The sequence below is a fragment of the Narcine bancroftii genome, chromosome 3, assembly GCF_036971445.1.
Source record: "Narcine bancroftii isolate sNarBan1 chromosome 3, sNarBan1.hap1, whole genome shotgun sequence".
NCBI classification, from domain to species: Eukaryota; Metazoa; Chordata; class Chondrichthyes; order Torpediniformes; family Narcinidae; genus Narcine; species Narcine bancroftii.
In genome coordinates this window covers 140619189-140634768 of record NC_091471.1, presented here as the reverse complement: position 1 = coordinate 140634768, position 15580 = coordinate 140619189, and the positions used below count along the sequence as shown (strand labels likewise).

Sequence of the window (15580 nt, the reverse complement as noted above, 5' to 3'; positions counted from 1 at the left end):
GCCATGTACTCAGAATTGATTGAAAGAAGCTCAACCACACAACTGCAGGTACTTCTAGTATTTTGCATGGAGAGCACTACTCCAGGTAGGCTTCCAGTAATCCAGAGTTGATCTTTTGGCTTGAGAGAAGAAAAATGTACTAAACCATGAAGTTAGACATTACAATGATATCCAAATCTGCTGCAGATTACAGCTCACCACACTCGCAAACATATAGCTATAGATGAGAAGTGCCCATGATTTATCCTGCTGAACACCATGAAGTCTGATCATACTTGAAATTGGGAGCCCTATGTGGGATGAAAGAGCATCAACAGTTCTGGTGCTTTCACAATTATAATCCTCATTATCAGTGGCACAGACCAGCATTTCTGTAATGAATATTGACTTGCTTTTCTTGTGCCAGGGAAAAAGCCATCTTGAAAGCATACAGTGCATTCAAGATGAAGAAGGGTGAGGTAGCAGCAAGCCAGAATATTGCACATCAATACTAATGATATTGTGAAGACAGAAATGCATTCTGAATTTCAGGACCAGGCAAATATCTGGAATAGTCCTTTTATGCTTGCACATATTAAAAAATACAACATGGAAACAAATTGATGCATGCCTATGATAATTGCACAGGAGGGAAAGAAGACCAGACTCTTGAGGGTGACAGCTTTGGGGCATGAGAAACAGATAGTTGTACCTCAAATGACTGGGATTAATATCCCCACAAGGAGACTCACGAGCATATTTGGGATACATTTATCTTAGCTGATAGGTAATGATGATTAATATGCAAAAATAGAAGAGGTAAAGGTGTAGGGAGTAGGTTTATTTGAAATCAAATGAGTGGAAAATAGTAGTGATCAAGTGACAGTAGACAAGAGACTACTGAGACAATTAAAACACATTTGAGTGTTTACACTCTTGCAATGAACTGCAAGGACAAGTGACCATGCAGCATATCTGGTGATTAAAAGAAATTAAGCACTTAACATTCCTGAATAATACAAGGAGAGATAGAGAGTGGTACAAAAGATATTTAAACAAAAAAAAGACAATGTGGTAGTTTACCCAGAGTCAAGAAGGTCTGATTATTATTATTCAGTCTTTTCCCGAGCTCCAATGAAATCAGTGGGGGGGGGGGTGTCAGAAAATGAGATGCTTTACGGAGTATTACTGAACTATAAATCCGGTCTGAACCTGTGCATTCTATGGCTTTAATAGTATTCATTGGCCATTAAGATTGTTAATAGAAATCTCTGGGGAGAGCTGTGTAACCAAGTGAAGGGGAGAGACAGCAGCTCCTTCACATCTAACTGAAAGTGAAAGAAGAAACAGAAGGCAGTCTGTCTGAACATGAAAGTAGACAAATGACCAAGAGAAAACATTTAAAAAAGTAATCTTAGATGGTAATTGAGAACAGCAAGGAGCAATCTACAAACTTTTCAAGAAGGCCAAGTTTATGATAATTTAACCATTTGCCAAGATAAAATGAACAAAAGTAATCTTTAGTTTTTGCATAACCTTTAAAGTAAATGCAATCACTCATGGAGAGAAAAAAAAACAAAAAAATTAAATTCAAATATTTTCCAAAGACATGTCAATGAAAACTGCATGAGGGAAGGGAGACCAATTCAGAACCAATGAGGCAATCTGAGCAGAGGTGCTCAGCATGCCTAGATTACAAATAATTTGTATGTCTGAAAGAAGAGTGCTAAAAGTCAGAAGTAATTAAATGGATAAAAAAAACCTGATGGTATCCATTTTGAGTTCTGAAGGAAGACAGTGAAAGTTGAACAGAATGCAATCTTTTCACAGATGGAAAATGGTAAATCTCACACCCTATTCAAAATAAATGCAAGCACACATGCCTCCCAACAAAGAGCCAGCAAGATTAACTCAATGGTAGAAGAGCTTTTGGGGGAAAAATGGACAGAAGAAAAATATTCCAAAAAGTTTGTTAAGGGAGTACGAGCAGGTGGTTTCAAGAAAAATTCTGTTCAACTAACTTGATGCACTAACAATAAGCATAAAACACTACAGCACAGAAACCGGGCCCTTCTAGTACGCGCGAAACATTTTTTTGCCTCATCCCACTGATCTGCACCCAGTCTATAGTCCTCCATACCTCTCCCATCAATGTAACTAAATTGTTAAATGTTAAAATTGAGCCTGCGTTCACCACCTCAGCTGGCAGCTCATACCACACTCCAACCACTCTCTGGGTGAAGCTCCCCCTAAACTTTTCCCCTTTCACTCTTAACCCATGTCCTCTGGTTTGTATCTCACCTACCCTCAGTGGAAAAAGCCTATCTATATTTATTCTATCCCCTTCAATTTTAAATACATCAATCAAATCTCCCCTCATTTTTCTATGCTCCAGGGAATAAAGTCCTTTCCCTGTAACTCAGTTCCTGAAGTCTGGGTAACATCAGAGTAAACCTTCTTTGCGCTCTTTCTATCTTATTGATCTCTTTCCTGTAGTAAGGTGACCAAAACTGCACACATTGAGGCCAAATTTGGCCTCAATGTCTTTTACAACTTTACCATAACATCCTAACTCCTATACTCAATACTTTGATTTATGAAGGCCAATAAGCCAAAAGATCTTTTCACAACCATATCCACCTTTGACGCCACTTTCAGGGAATTATGTATCTGTATTCCCAGATCCCTTTTTTCTACTGCACTCCTCAGTGCCCTATTCACTGTGTATCCTCTTTCCAAAATGAAAGACCTCAAACTTGTCTGCATTAAATTCCATCTGCCATTTTTCCAGCTGGCTCATTTTTCTGCAAGCTGACAACCTCTTCACTGTCCACAACACCTCCAATCTTAGCGTTATCTGCAAATGCTGATACAATTTACCACATCATCCAGATCATTGATATAGCACACCACTATTCACAGGCCTCCACTTTGAGAAGCAATTATCCACCACTACTATCTGGCTTCTCCCATCCAACAACTGTCAAATTCAGTTCACTACTTCACCATGAATACCATGTGGGACCTTGTCGAAGGCCTTGAAGACAACATCCACAGACTTTTCTTCAACTTTCCTGGTAACCTCTTCAAAGCGATGTTAGTTAAACACAACCTTCCTCGCACAAAGCCACGTTGACTAAGCCTAATCAGTTTCTAGCTATCTAAATACTTATATATCTGATCTCTTAGAACATTTTCCAATAATTTACTACTACTGACATCAGGCTCACCAGCCTACAATTTCCAGGGTTACTTTTGGAGCTTTTTTAAGCAAAAAAACAATGCAAGCTACCTTCCAAATCTCTGGCACCACTCCCAGGGCTTAGGACATTTTAAATATTTCTGTCAGTGACCCTGCAATGTCTACACTAGCCTCCCTCAAATTCCGAGGGACTACATTGTCAGGCCCTAGAGATTTATCCAGCCTTATTTACTTTGAGACAGCAAGCACTTCCTCCACTTTAATCTGTATAGGTTCCATGATCTCACTGCTAGATTTCCTTACTTGCCATGACAGTGCCTGTTTACTGAGTGAATACTGATGGAAAAAATACATTTAAGATCTCCACTAGCTCTTTTGGCTCCATATAAAGCTGACCACACTAATCTTCAAGGGGACCAATTTTGTCCATTACTATCCTTTTGCTCTTAATATACCTGTAGAAACCCTTAGGATTTTCCTTCACATTGTCTGCCAAAGCAACCTTATGTCTTCTTTTAGCCTTCTTTATTTCTTTCTTGAAGTTTTTCTTAATTTTAAAAATACTCATGTACATTTGCTCCATATTGCCTGTACACCTCTTCTTTCAAACCAAATTCCCAACATCGCTCGAAACCAAGGTTTCCTATGTCTCTTAATCTTGCCTTTAATCCTGACAAGAAAATACAAACTCTGTACTTGACAAAAGGAATATAGTAGCCAAGCCAATTTCAGGAGACATTAGACAAATTCCCACAAAAAGGCAGTATATATTACACACACACCCTCCTGAATACTAGCACAACTCTTATGTGCAATTCTGTCTGACATCAGTTGCATGGGTAAAATTAACTTAAACGTGGTGTGGTCAACAATGGAGAAAAACAGATTGCAAAAATATACAAGGTGTACGAGCAAGCAAATGTCAGATGAAATGTTAAAACAAGAAAGTGCAAGGTGACTCGGAAAGACCAAATGGAAAATCTTACAGAACTTCAGAACAGAGGCCTGGTCACATGCACAAAGTTACAGTATTCAACCTAATTATACATCAGAAAAATGGGGAAATTCCTCAAAAGCGTGGCAAAAATTCTTTGGGCAACTGTTCCAGATATGAAGGATTTCAGCATCATTAAACAGAGGCAGAGAGATAATTTTCCATGAAAAGCAATGTGATAGAACTAAAAATTGTCAACTTTAGAGAAGGCAAATAAAATTTTATTCCCAATGGTACTAAGTTTAATTGGGGGGGGGGGGGGGGAAAAGGAGAGTGACAGGCCAAATTTACATGTGAGAGACTGGGGCACCTTGCTAAGAATAATTGATGTAAAGCTCACCACAACTGTTGGGCAACCAACACTTTCAAAGAGCAAGGTGTTTCGATATGCAAATGCATATTTTGTTCACAACAATGGGGAAAGACTAAGGAACAAGATTAAAAGGATTGTTCTAAAGGAAATGGCAGATTCAATTGCCCCTGGCCTCATTCTGTGCCATAAACATTCCATTAGCACAAAAAGATTGCCTACAGAAGAAAATTGTTATTTAGAGCATACAAACAGATCAAAAAACAGTGAAAGGTACAGCATCCAAGTTTTACACCTTTGAAGAAGGACAATTTCTGTGATCAATTTACTTGGTTCACATACCAGGATTAGTTTGGGAGTACATTTTTATACTTTGACATGAAATACAGAAGTTTATCAACCAATACCTTTAAGGAATGAAGACAATACTTGCTGAGTACCCAACAGTTTTCCTCAATTATGCATTACAGCAAAGTATTACAGAATTTCTTGAACTTCATCTTGGAATAAAGTCAAAATGCTTGCCATCTTGAGCAGTTAGATTAAGATAACTTCTTTATAAAAGATGTCACCAAGGAAGCTACTTCTGAAGAATTATTCATTTCCATCCAGGGAGATTAATAACATCCTGGCAGTTGACTGGTTTTCAATGTTAGGAACTAAGTCTACGACAGCTTTGAGATTTTGCTGGCGTTACTTCAATCCAACCTACCGAAATGACACAGTCAGTCACAGGCTTCTTCAGCGCGTTTTCTGAAGTCTCTTTGAGTTTAGTAAGCAACATCCCCATAATTTGTTCAACAGTAAAAACTCGTTCTTCATTCAAGTAATGTACCTGTAAAGAAATTATGCACTATATTACCAGTTTTAAAATATAATCCAAATTGGGAGAGAGGGGCAGAGGAAACCAAAAGTGGAAAAAATTGTTTCATTAAACATTCTTATTTTTAGTTCATTTCATGTCAGGATGGAACATGCCAATGGCCCAAGAAAAATAAAGATCTGGAAATCAGTACTGTGGACTGATGCTATAGGTATCAATTCAAGGACAATCTCAATGGCTAGCAACAAACAAGTAATCAAATCCTCTGAAGAATTCTCACCAAGATCAAACTATGGAGGAAAATCAATTTTTAATACTTTAAAATTTTAAACCACAATACATATAAAAAGAAAAAAATTCCCCCCCAAATCTCCCCCTCCCTACTAACCCAAACCCCCAGAAAAGGAGATACAAACCATCAATAACAGAGAGTACCACCACTACAACGCAGTCAGAAAGTTCAAAATTTTAAACCCAAATAGTCAAAATAAGGGCTCCAGACTTTCCAATAAAAATGATAATTTTCATGTAAATTATATGTTATTTTTTTTCCAATGAAATACATGATCTCAATTCCATATGCCATCTTTGCAAACTCAAATCAATTTTTCCAAGAAATCGCTACACATTTTCTCACTACAGCCAATGCTAATCTCAGAAATGCAATTTGGTACCTAGTTAATCTCAATTTCAAACTCAGCATTTTAAAATTAGCTAATAAAAATCTTGCTGGATCCATTGGCAATTTAATCTTAAAAATTTTCTCTATGAATTTCTTAAGTCGTACCCAAAAAGGTTTAACAATATTGCATAACCAAGTAGAATGTAAAAAAAAAGAACCTACTTCCTTATGACATCTAAAACATAAATCTGAAGAAATTAATTCTATCTCTAATTTTTCAGGAGTCAAATATAACTGATGTATAAAATTATAATGAACTAACCTATAACTCACATTAACAATCTTATACCATCTTCACATAAATTTCTTCAATCTTCCTGGTTAATTACTATCCCCAAATCTTTTTTTCCATTTTAATCTAGACTTATACAAATCTAACTTAGGCATTTTATTCTGTAATAACGAATATATTTCAGATACAAATTTTTTCTTCCCACCTTCCATTCGCAAAATTTCAAATTTAGACTATCTTGGCAGCAGCAAACTTAAAATGACATTCCAAATTACAATCGACAATAATTATGGTGCTTAATTCAACTAGCATATAACTAAAATTTCATACTGATGATGTTTCATTAGTTCAAACTCAGCAAGTCATGATCAATCCTGAAGAATAAAGCAAGATTGCAAAAATGTAGCAATGTATAAAAATCTCTAGTTCACCATGGCATGAATAAATTTATTGGTAGTCATGTGAATGAGTATTATGAATATTTATTTTTTCATTTGAATATTTTAAAAAAATCTTTGTCTCCTTTGTTTTAATCATACTTGTTAGTGTGTTTTGTGTACCTGGGAAACTGCAGCATTTGTATATTATTCAGGATATAGGAAAATAAACTTCATTTAATCCCCAGTCCACTCTCCAAAATGAGCAAATTGCAACACTCAAGGTTCCCTTGATGCCCAAGAGAAAAGATAAATGCTGTGAGTGTGGACTCAAGTTAAGAAATACTACCTCTTGTTTGCCAACCCCCTGGAGCCCATCCATTGTCAAACCAAAGGCATTGACACTACATCTAGCTGAAACTTCAAAGCCTTTTACAACATGATAGGATGCATAGTTCTTAGAACTACCTTCCCGGCTGTGATACAACCTAGACTTGTAGGTGTATAGAGACATTTTGAATAGTCTGCTTGTGGGAAAACGTCTGGGATTAAAGTGTGCAGATAGCTTAAATGAAAATCTTAGTTTTTCAGTATTTTCATCCTCAATAAGCCAAGTTTTATCTTATAACTTGATCAGAATTTAGATGTTGGTAACTGACATCTTATTTTTTCCATCTTAGACTCATGAAATACAATCTGTGTTCATAGAAAACAGTTTGGCCTATCAAGCCTGTGATGTATCTGGATTCGTGCCTTGTACAATGGGACTTGTGACTCTGCCCATAAGCTCCCACACAACCCCGCACTGTTAAAATGTAAGGTGGAAAATACCTCAAAATACGTTTATATGAGATTCTGTACGAGTGCAAGATCAAAATTATTAAGTTTCTGCTCAAAATTTGCATCATGATGGCCTATCATTTCAAATGAACTATTATATAATCAGTGATTAAATTTTCTTCACCAATGTCAATACATAGAAAGCAATTATCCATTTAATTTCTAAAATGGCTCTTACAAATTGAAACTCTTCCCTTACAAAGGTAATAAATCCTACATGATTGTTATTTTAGTCATTTGTCAAAGAGCTACTTGTGTAGCTTGATGGCAAGTTTTGTTTGGAAACAATACTCTACGAAGCACCATAGAATATTTTGCATCAAAGTTCAATGCATTCTATTTCAATAATTCATGTATGGTTTTGATGAAGATAAAACTTACTTTGATCCCAACACTACCACTTGGTATCTTTTGAAGCTCATAAGCAAGCTTGCTTTTTTCAGTCTGCACAAATGGATCATCAAAAGCTCTGCCATGAAGTTGTTTAAAGCCTTGTATGGTATTTTTTGCATTGGTAACAATCTGTAAATTGAAACATTCCAATAGAGAAAATACACTAAAATTATGGAAAACAAAAGAAATAACAGGAAAATACAAATATCAAATTCAAATAAAGCAAAACAAACAGTAACCTTGGCCCTTCAAAAATTATACCATTTCTATAAAACACTGCTTCTATGTTTGGAAATTTCCCATTTTATTTATGGCAAAACTTCCAATATTTAAGGCAGGGAAACAAGATTTTGCTCTGGTTCAATAAAATTGAATTAAAAAATACACTTTGTCAATACCAACATTAAACATAACTTTAGTTCTCAGATTATTATAAGTAGCCCCAAGGGACAATAACTTTTTCTGAAAGTTAACCTCACATTTCCTTTCTGTTTTGCCCTAAAATAGACAATTTCTACTACTATTAAGAACAGTTCAGTAGATTTAAACATTATCAATTTGGAAGGAAATAAGTTCCAATGCATCACTTCCAACCACAAATGATAGAGGAAAATTAATGAACATGTTAAACACAACCATAGGTTAGAAGAGAAAATTACAATACAACTCCAATTATCTGAAATCAGATTTTCCAAAAGTTCTCATTTATCCATTCAGCCTGATGTTCAGCTCCTGCCTGGGAGCTGAACATCGAGCTCCTTGGGCAGGAGAGGGATCCTCGGATGGGAGGTGTCGGTGAGAATTAAACATTATTTTAATGTTTAAAAAGCCTTACCTTGTTGTTTGTTTTTGTTTAAACACTATTACAAGTGGTTCACTGTTGCTACTGGGCTGTTTTTAAAAAATGACCAATTCTCCAAAAAAATAAAAATAAAATAGGCCTGGTCCTGACCATTTTGGATAATTGGTTGTACTGTACTAAAGGGAGAATAGGGCTCTTTTTTTGGTATTTTTAAAAATGTACTGTATGCACTACTGCAAAAAGAAGAATTAATTGTCTTTTAAACCATGCTACCTGATGCATTAAAGAAATTTCAGACTTGTATTAAATGGAGGTGCAGGTCATCATTGTTACCAGGTATAGCCCAAAGGAAATGGTCAAGTTTTTAAAACAAATACCAACATCCGAAACATGCAGTTTTGGATATTGGTTGGTGCTTCTGGGAGCAGCCCGCAAATCAGTCTTCAGTCACGCTGCTGCTGGGGATGAACGGGCAAACCTGCATTCTGCAGAGAGGTGGTTGACTCTCTCCACTCCACCACAGCCATCTCTGGGGCAATGTGCGCTGCAGATGATGTTCCTATTGTACAGAAAGGATGTGACTGGGAGCCGGACAAAGTGCTGTTGCCTTTTTATGAACATTGGTGATGAGGCATTCCACCAGATGACCTGAACAGTCTGCTCAGGGAACCACCCCACTGTGTCTCTCAAGTCCTCGGCTCTCAGTGTCTGCAGGATATTCTGTGCTGATCACTGTATGATGGACTTGTGATCAAACTGTTTGTTTTTCTGGAAAAACATTGCAAGGAAGGATAGATGGTATGGACTTGGACATTGTGCAGCAATGGGGCCTGGCACATCTTTTGCAACACTTGGGACAAATGTTTTATCTCAGCATGCTTTAAAAACTTGACCATTTCCCTTGGTATACATCTGATAAAAATGATGACCTGCACCTCCATTTAATACAAGTCTGAAATTTCTTTAATGAATCAGGTGGCATGATTTAAAAGACCATTAATTTTGCCTTTTGCAGACTGTACATTTTAAAAAATATCACTTAAAAGCCCCATTTCCCCTTTAGTACGGTACAACCAATTATCTGAAATGGTCAGCTCATTTTGGATAATCTTTTTTCCAGAGAAACAGTCATTTTTAAAAAAAACAGCAAAGACCATCAACTCTGTAAAAGACACCTTTTTGTCTTGCTGAAACTTATTGGTCTTTTAGCTCAACAAGATGTCAGTGAGGGAATGCTGTTGACTGGAACATTCCAGGTTGCAGGAGTACACACTGAGGGATGCAACCAAAATGAAGAAACTGCAGTCCTCTTATCAAACATTGAGGGGCTGAGACTGAGGCAAAGCTCCTCAAATATTAGAGGGGAGCAATGGTGTAATTAGAGAACTTATGTAACAATGTACATTGACTAAACTATATGGATGAAACACTAAGAATGTGAAAAGCTTTTGAACAGTTTTTTTTTTAAACTTTATTCACAATTTGCTTCTCAATGATAACTGCAACATTTCCATACCTGGATCTTGGCAGCTGCACCAATTGCCCGATTCTTAGGTCCTAGCGATATACAAGCCCTACAGCAAAACATCAGCATCAATAATCCATGTTACATTGATTAAAAATTAAAATATCCAATTTAAGATGACAAAATGAGAGTCAGTCAATTAATGTATATCCCACTACCTTCTTTGAAACATTTCTAGGCTTTCAAGGGACAATAAAGAACAAAGACAAAAATTATTCCCAATATTTTAATTGCATCAAGTTAGAGTATATGCATATAAAGCCAATATATATATTTATATTAAACATTGCTTTAGATTGGCTAAATTCTTTTACCTTTTTATTCCAAAAAGACAATAACTGTAATGCAATGCTCCACCACTAAAAATGATCTGCAAGATGCAAGCATGGCTTCATAATTCCTATTCTCCACTTACTAGAAGGAAAGCTCAAAAGTTCACTTAATGATAGTGTTCAATTACTCGCTTGTAATAAATGTAAAACCTCAAGCCTTCAAATTTTTAATTTTTCAGCAAAATGACAAAAAATTAGGAATAGTTAGTGAAAATAAAATATCCAAGAAAAATAAATGTAAATGATGTACATTTTCGAACATCATTTGATAAAATGCCTCTTAATTCATTGTACCAAAATTGAAGACTGATGGAAAGGATACAGAATTGTCAAGGGAAAGGGTACATCAGGACAGTTGTGTTATGCACCAACTGGCAAATTGACCTGAAACTTTATCTCAAACATTAAAAAAATTAATCTTTTAGATCAAGTTAATAAAAGTGATAAGTGATCTGGCAAGAACTTGATTAATGCACACCATAGATGCTAACTTGTTTGACTAACATCAGCATCAGGGAAATTGCTGAAATCAAAAAAGGATGCAAAATCAAGATACTAAGAACAGTATGATGGAGCAGTCAACAATCAATTCAACATTTTAGCATGTATCCAGTCAAGTAAATAAACGGTTGTGATTATAGCCATTTGCTCAGGTTCTTGATAAGGTTCCTCCCAAAAAGTTGGTGCCAGAGCACATCCAGAGCAGAGAATGCAATTTTGTTTCCTCAACTAAAAACACTATGGATAGAATGCAGAAAGATTTATTAGATTGGCTCCTGATACGCCTTTTGCTCCCATTTATACATTTTTAAAATTACAGAGCAAAGACTCTAAAAGTGATAAGATGTTAATCGTGATGAAGGGCTCAAGCCCGGACCATTGATTATGTCTCTTGATCTTTGCTATATAAATTACATTGCTGAGTTTTTCCAGCGTTGTTTTTACCTTTGATGAAAAGGCCAGGGAAATACTCATGTTCTTTGAAATATTGCTGTGTATATCCCAGAGTGCAGGACAGAACCCTTTTAAATAGCACATCCAAAAGATATTTATGTAATACAAAGAGACTGCTGCACAATAGATCTTGTACACAAGTCTTGAAGAACTAGAACCCAAAACAGTAGGTGTCCCTGAAAAAAAATTGTAGGTTCAGGTTTCCCATCAACTTTCTGGATATCCTCCCTCCATCCGACGTCACAACCTGGTGTCAAATTAGAATTGCAATGCCCACCCAGAGTGCCTTTAATTGTATCTAAGAAATATCCAGGTACCACAAGTTTTTTTTCCATTTCAGCGCAGTTGCAAAAAAATCCCAACAAGTATCCAATGTGCCCCTCTTTTGCATAGTCTTCCAAATAGAGTATTTTAACCTCTTGCAAATCATGGCAAAAACGTTTGAATATAATGAAAGGCAACTCTTAAATTAAAAATGTCAAATGAGAATCGGGCACATCAAGGGTTAAAAAAAATCGAAGATAAATGGATTATGAAAACAACTCGGTTTCCAAGAGTGCAAGTTACATATTACTGATCCTAAATTATGGAAAACTAGAAGTTGCAATCAGTAATTGCAGCACGTGTTACTCGGTTAAACACAAACGATCAAATTCACCTTGATTCATCAAATCATGTCGGTTTTGCAATTTACTGAAGTATTATTTCGGACGTTAAGAGAGCTTAAACTTTTACAAATGCTAATTTAACACAATGGGGCGGGGCTCATTAAAAAGGACGCAACTCCATTCACGTACGGTCGGGCTCACAAGGAGAATGAATGGAAAATGCGCAGCGCTCAATGGAAGGAATACCTTTTTTTAAAAAAGATGTTGAGTTTTAAAAGAGCCAGAACCAAAGTTGCGATTTATATTTTTTCACGTTCCCAAAATATCGATAACTTGGTCCTTTCTGTCAATTGGAGATGACCGCAGAATAGGTGAGTGAAGAAACATCTGAGCCACATTAACGAATGTAATGGACATCCCGAAGCCGATTTTTTAGAAAACCTTTCACATCTATATAATTCACATACAATAACCATCCCTTTTCCTCCACAAAAAGGGAAGACAGCGAGGTGTGTGAGAGAGAGAGAGAGCCTGGCGCGTTCACTCCATGCGGCGACCAGCATGGTTACAAGAGTGGAGCAGCACACATCCCTTTCCACCGACTCGACGCGAGCAGGCCCAGCCTCAGCATCTGTCCGGCCGGGACCGACCACCCGCTCCCCACCATCCCCAATCCACGGCGAGAGCGGAAGGCGGGCGAACGGCGCTGCCGCATGAACCGGCCAAAGCTGGCGATACCTACGGTGTACACCTGTCGCTGTACTCGTTGGCGATGGTTTCGATGCCGCCGCTCCTCGCCACCGCGATATAGCAGTTCTGGAACCCCACATCAAAGCCGACCACCGACATCACCGCTTCTCTTGGAGAACTGTACCAAAGGAACGCACCGATAAAGCTGGACGGGCAGACGACGCCGATCGTGAGTCCACGCGCACCAGTGTCAACCACACAACCTCCGCTGTGTGCAGGAACCGGCCGGTAGAATGCTCCAGAAAAACGCCGCAGTTGTGACGCGTGACGCTCCCACGACTGCCCGCCCACCGGCAAAGCGGATTGGTAAGGGCTTCCGCGATTCATTGGCTGGGTGCGGCTTTGTAATCTGTCCATCAAATGTGACGTCCAGTCGGTCGCTGAGTCAGAAAGAGCAGAGGAGGCCCTGGGCCAATGCGCAATTATTAACCGTCGGCGACTGATAAACTTTTGATAACTGAAGCATTTGAGATTTTTCTCGACGCCTCTTTTTCGGAGTAAATCGTTAGTAATCTCAAACGCAGAATTCCTAATAGAAGGAGCCGTTCATTGATAATACCGTGGAAAAGCAAAACGCTGCAGATAATGGCAGCCTGAACTAAAAATGGAAAATTCTGGAAACCGTCAACCTGTCTGGAGAGAGGAGGAGTTACGAATTCAGGTCGACGACTTTTTAATCAATATTTCAATAAAGCGGAATCTGGCGTCCATTGCAGTACTATCGAAATCGAAGCAGATCGTCTTCAATACCACTGCTGGTCACCAGGCCTCTCTCTGTACCCCCTTCTGCAACTGGATCCTTTTAAAAAAAATATTTTTCCACTTATGCATTTCAAATTTGCAAACCAAAGAAAAAAATACTTTTTTTCACTCCCTCCACCCACAAATATAAGAATATGACTTTACGCACGGTCAGAGCTCTTATTTTTCCTCAAGATTCTTTTTCTGGTGTTACGAGCCCAAAGGACCCCAAAACCCAGCAGCAATAGACATTCACCAAGACAAGTAGTTACTTAAACAAAAGTTGTTTTTAATCATCTTTAAACATGAAAACAGAATCAAACTTTAACTTGTCTCTATACTTAACAACCCAAATTAACCCCTCTCTAATTCTAAGCGCACATGTATGATGTGTGTGTGAATTTAAGAAACGTTCTTTGGTTCACAGTTCAATCTAATTTTTCCTTCCAAGTTCTCTGGTTGCAAGCAAATGTTATACTGTGCACAGAATTTAACATGTATAAAGTTCACAAGGCTTTGGTGCTCGAAAGGTAAGTGTTTACCACTCAGGAAGGTTCTTGTAGGGTTTGCAGAGAGAGAGATTTGTTGTTTCAGGATTTCCACAACTGTGGCACCACCATTAGTCACTTCAATGTCTTGCTGATGAAACTTGCCCCATCAGGGTTCTCCAGATGATAACCTCTTTCTTTCAGGCCACCACAGAGTTTCTTTCTGTTCCACTTATTCCAAGAGAAACATCAGACAGATAGAACTTCCAGCCACCCACCACTCTGGAGCTTTCTGTTCCCCACCAGCTTTTGTTTCAGCCCTGACTGTTCAGTCTCTTTCAGTGTCACACACACTGGCTGAGAGAGCTTGCTGAGCTTGTCTCCTCTCTCTCCAACTGCTAGAAAGCCCATGTGACACTCAATTGCCAAAACCCCCACCTTCTTCAGCAAACAACAGGAGTTCTTCTTGGTCTGGCTGTTGTCTTAGGTAAACAAAACCCAGACGTGACCTTTCTGTGAACACTTTGTAAAAAGGTCAAAAGCCTTATAATTATTCAGCCAACCAGCCTGTCTCCAATTCAAACAATGTCTATTCATTTCATGATGTCATTTCAATTAGCACCTACTTGTAAAATTGTTTCTGTAAAGTTCACTGAATATGAATTCTTCAATATTTCAAATAAGATGTTTTAAAATGTGTGTATGTATGTAACCTACTCTAATCTTACCAAATTCTCCCAATCTTTATCCATTACACTGGGATATCACATCTTTACACGCATTGAAGGGTCAAGTTTACAATTGGACCCCTATAAAGTCAAAATATGGTTTCCATATCTTATTGAAAGTGCCATGTTTAATTTTCTCCATGGGTATACAACTATGCATCTCCCCGGCCCATAGAGCAACAAGTAGAGGAGAGTCAGACTTCCAAGTGGTTGCTATACACTTCTTGGGCACAGCTAGGACTACAATAACAAAACAAATTTGAAATCTTGTTAGTTTATTGCTCACATCCATTAAGTTGCCCAGAAAATACAGATCTGAGTTGTATGTGAAGGCCACTCTTGCTACTCTTGTTAGTGCTTTAGTGATATCATGCCACAGTTATCTTATCTTCATATGTGACCATGTACAATGTAGGAAGGTTCCAAATTTGATGCCACACCTAAAGCAGATATCAGATTTTGTAATTTTATGTAATTTTTGTGGTGTAAGGATTTTGATGTAGATTTTATATTGGACCAATCCATATCTCACATTAATCATTAGCCCCTTTTCAACTGGCTTCCCAGTTAATTGGCCATGCAGTGTCCCGGGAAAGGAAGCCGTTTGTGCTGTTTCCACTGGGCCACCTTTAACTGAGACATTGACTGCTTTTCCACTGAACGCACTCATCACCGGGGATTGGACTGTTCTACCTTTAACTATAAATGGATGACTTTCTGCTGTCCTTTTTCCACTGGTTTAATTGGCACACCGGCAGCAGCTGACACCGGAGATGAGTAGGGGTAGAGGCTGTCAATCACCAGTGTGCAATGACATCAT

General features: G+C 37.8%; 1 protein-coding gene and 1 long non-coding RNA gene across 4 annotated transcripts in view; one reads left to right on the top strand and one right to left on the bottom strand.

Moving 5' to 3' along the window:
* Positions 1–15580, bottom strand: part of LOC138757616 (heat shock 70 kDa protein 4L-like) — an 84250-nt gene that overhangs the window by 49997 nt on the left and 18673 nt on the right. The window contains exons 1-4 of one of the 3 annotated variants that reach the window (XM_069925246.1): positions 12796–13096; positions 10151–10208; positions 7821–7961; positions 5198–5320 (exon numbers count right to left, since the gene is read on the bottom strand). In XM_069925246.1, the coding sequence (XP_069781347.1) occupies positions 5198–5320; positions 7821–7961; positions 10151–10208; positions 12796–12902 (429 nt within the window). In that variant the 5' untranslated portion in view covers positions 12903–13096. The other 2 variants (XM_069925247.1, XM_069925248.1) reach the window with 2 other exon arrangements.
* Positions 12306–13530, top strand: LOC138757619 (uncharacterized). The gene is made up of 2 exons (XR_011353753.1): positions 12306–12424; positions 12550–13530. It is a non-coding gene; the product is annotated as an uncharacterized lncRNA (long non-coding RNA).